The sequence below is a fragment of the Priapulus caudatus genome, unplaced genomic scaffold (genome assembly GCF_000485595.1).
Source record: "Priapulus caudatus unplaced genomic scaffold, Priapulus_caudatus-5.0.1 Scaffold2715, whole genome shotgun sequence".
Taxonomy (NCBI): domain Eukaryota; kingdom Metazoa; phylum Priapulida; class Priapulimorpha; order Priapulimorphida; family Priapulidae; genus Priapulus; species Priapulus caudatus.
In genome coordinates this window covers 10,436-11,275 of record NW_014579776.1, presented here as the reverse complement: position 1 = coordinate 11,275, position 840 = coordinate 10,436, and the positions used below count along the sequence as shown (strand labels likewise).

The following is an 840-nucleotide window of genomic DNA, read 5'->3' as shown; positions in this document are numbered from 1 at the left end:
CCCTCCTCTTATCTCTCTCTCTCTCTCACTCTCTCTCACCCCCTCTCTCTCTCTCTCGCTCTCTCTCACCCCCTCCCTCTCTCTATCTCTCTCTCTCTCTCTCTCTCTCTCTCACCCTCCTCTTATCTCTCTCTCTCTCTCACTCTCTCTCACCCTCCTCTTCTCTCTCACTTCCCCCCTCTTTCTCTCACTCACTCTCTCTCACCCTCCTCTTCTCTCTCACTCTCCCCCTTCTCTCTCTCTCTCATACTCTCTCTCACCCTCTCTCACACTTTCCCCTTCTCTCTATCTCATGCTCTCTGTCTCTCTCTCTCTCTACGTGTCATGTAGGATCTGAACGAACGCTTTGCGACGTACATCGAGAGAGTCCGCTTCCTCGAAAAGCAGAATATCAAGCTGAGAGATGACGTCACGGACTTCAGGACGAAGCTGGAGGGCCTGTCGGCCAACATCAAGGTAGGCTGGCGGGAGCAGGGAGGGACTGTCATTACAGGGTAGAGCAGGGAGGGACTGTCGTTACAGGGTAGAGCAGGGAGGGACTGTCGTTACAGGGTAGAGCAGGGAGGGACTGTCGTTACAGGGTAGAGCAGGGAGGTGCTGTCGTTACAGGGTAGAGCAGGGAGGGACTGTCGTTACAGGGTAGAGCAGGGAGGTGCTGCCGTTACAGGGTAGAGCAGGGAGGGACTGCCGTTACAGGGTAGAGCAGGGAGGTGCTGCCGTTACAGGGTAGAGCCGGGAGGGACTGTCGTTACAGGGTAGAGCAGGGAGGGACTGTCGTTACAGGGTAGAGCAGGGAGGGACTGTCGTTACAGGGTAGAGCAGGGATGTGCTGCCGTTACG

General features: G+C 56.1%; 1 protein-coding gene across 1 annotated transcript in view; it reads left to right on the top strand.

Moving 5' to 3' along the window:
- The window catches only part of LOC106818980 (intermediate filament protein ifa-2-like), a gene marked incomplete at its 3' end in the record, with an annotated part of 19,845 nt that overhangs the window by 8,613 nt on the left and 10,392 nt on the right, over nt 1-840 (top strand). The window contains 1 exon segment of the mRNA XM_014823644.1: nt 331-456. Within this exon segment, the coding sequence (XP_014679130.1) occupies nt 331-456 (126 nt within the window).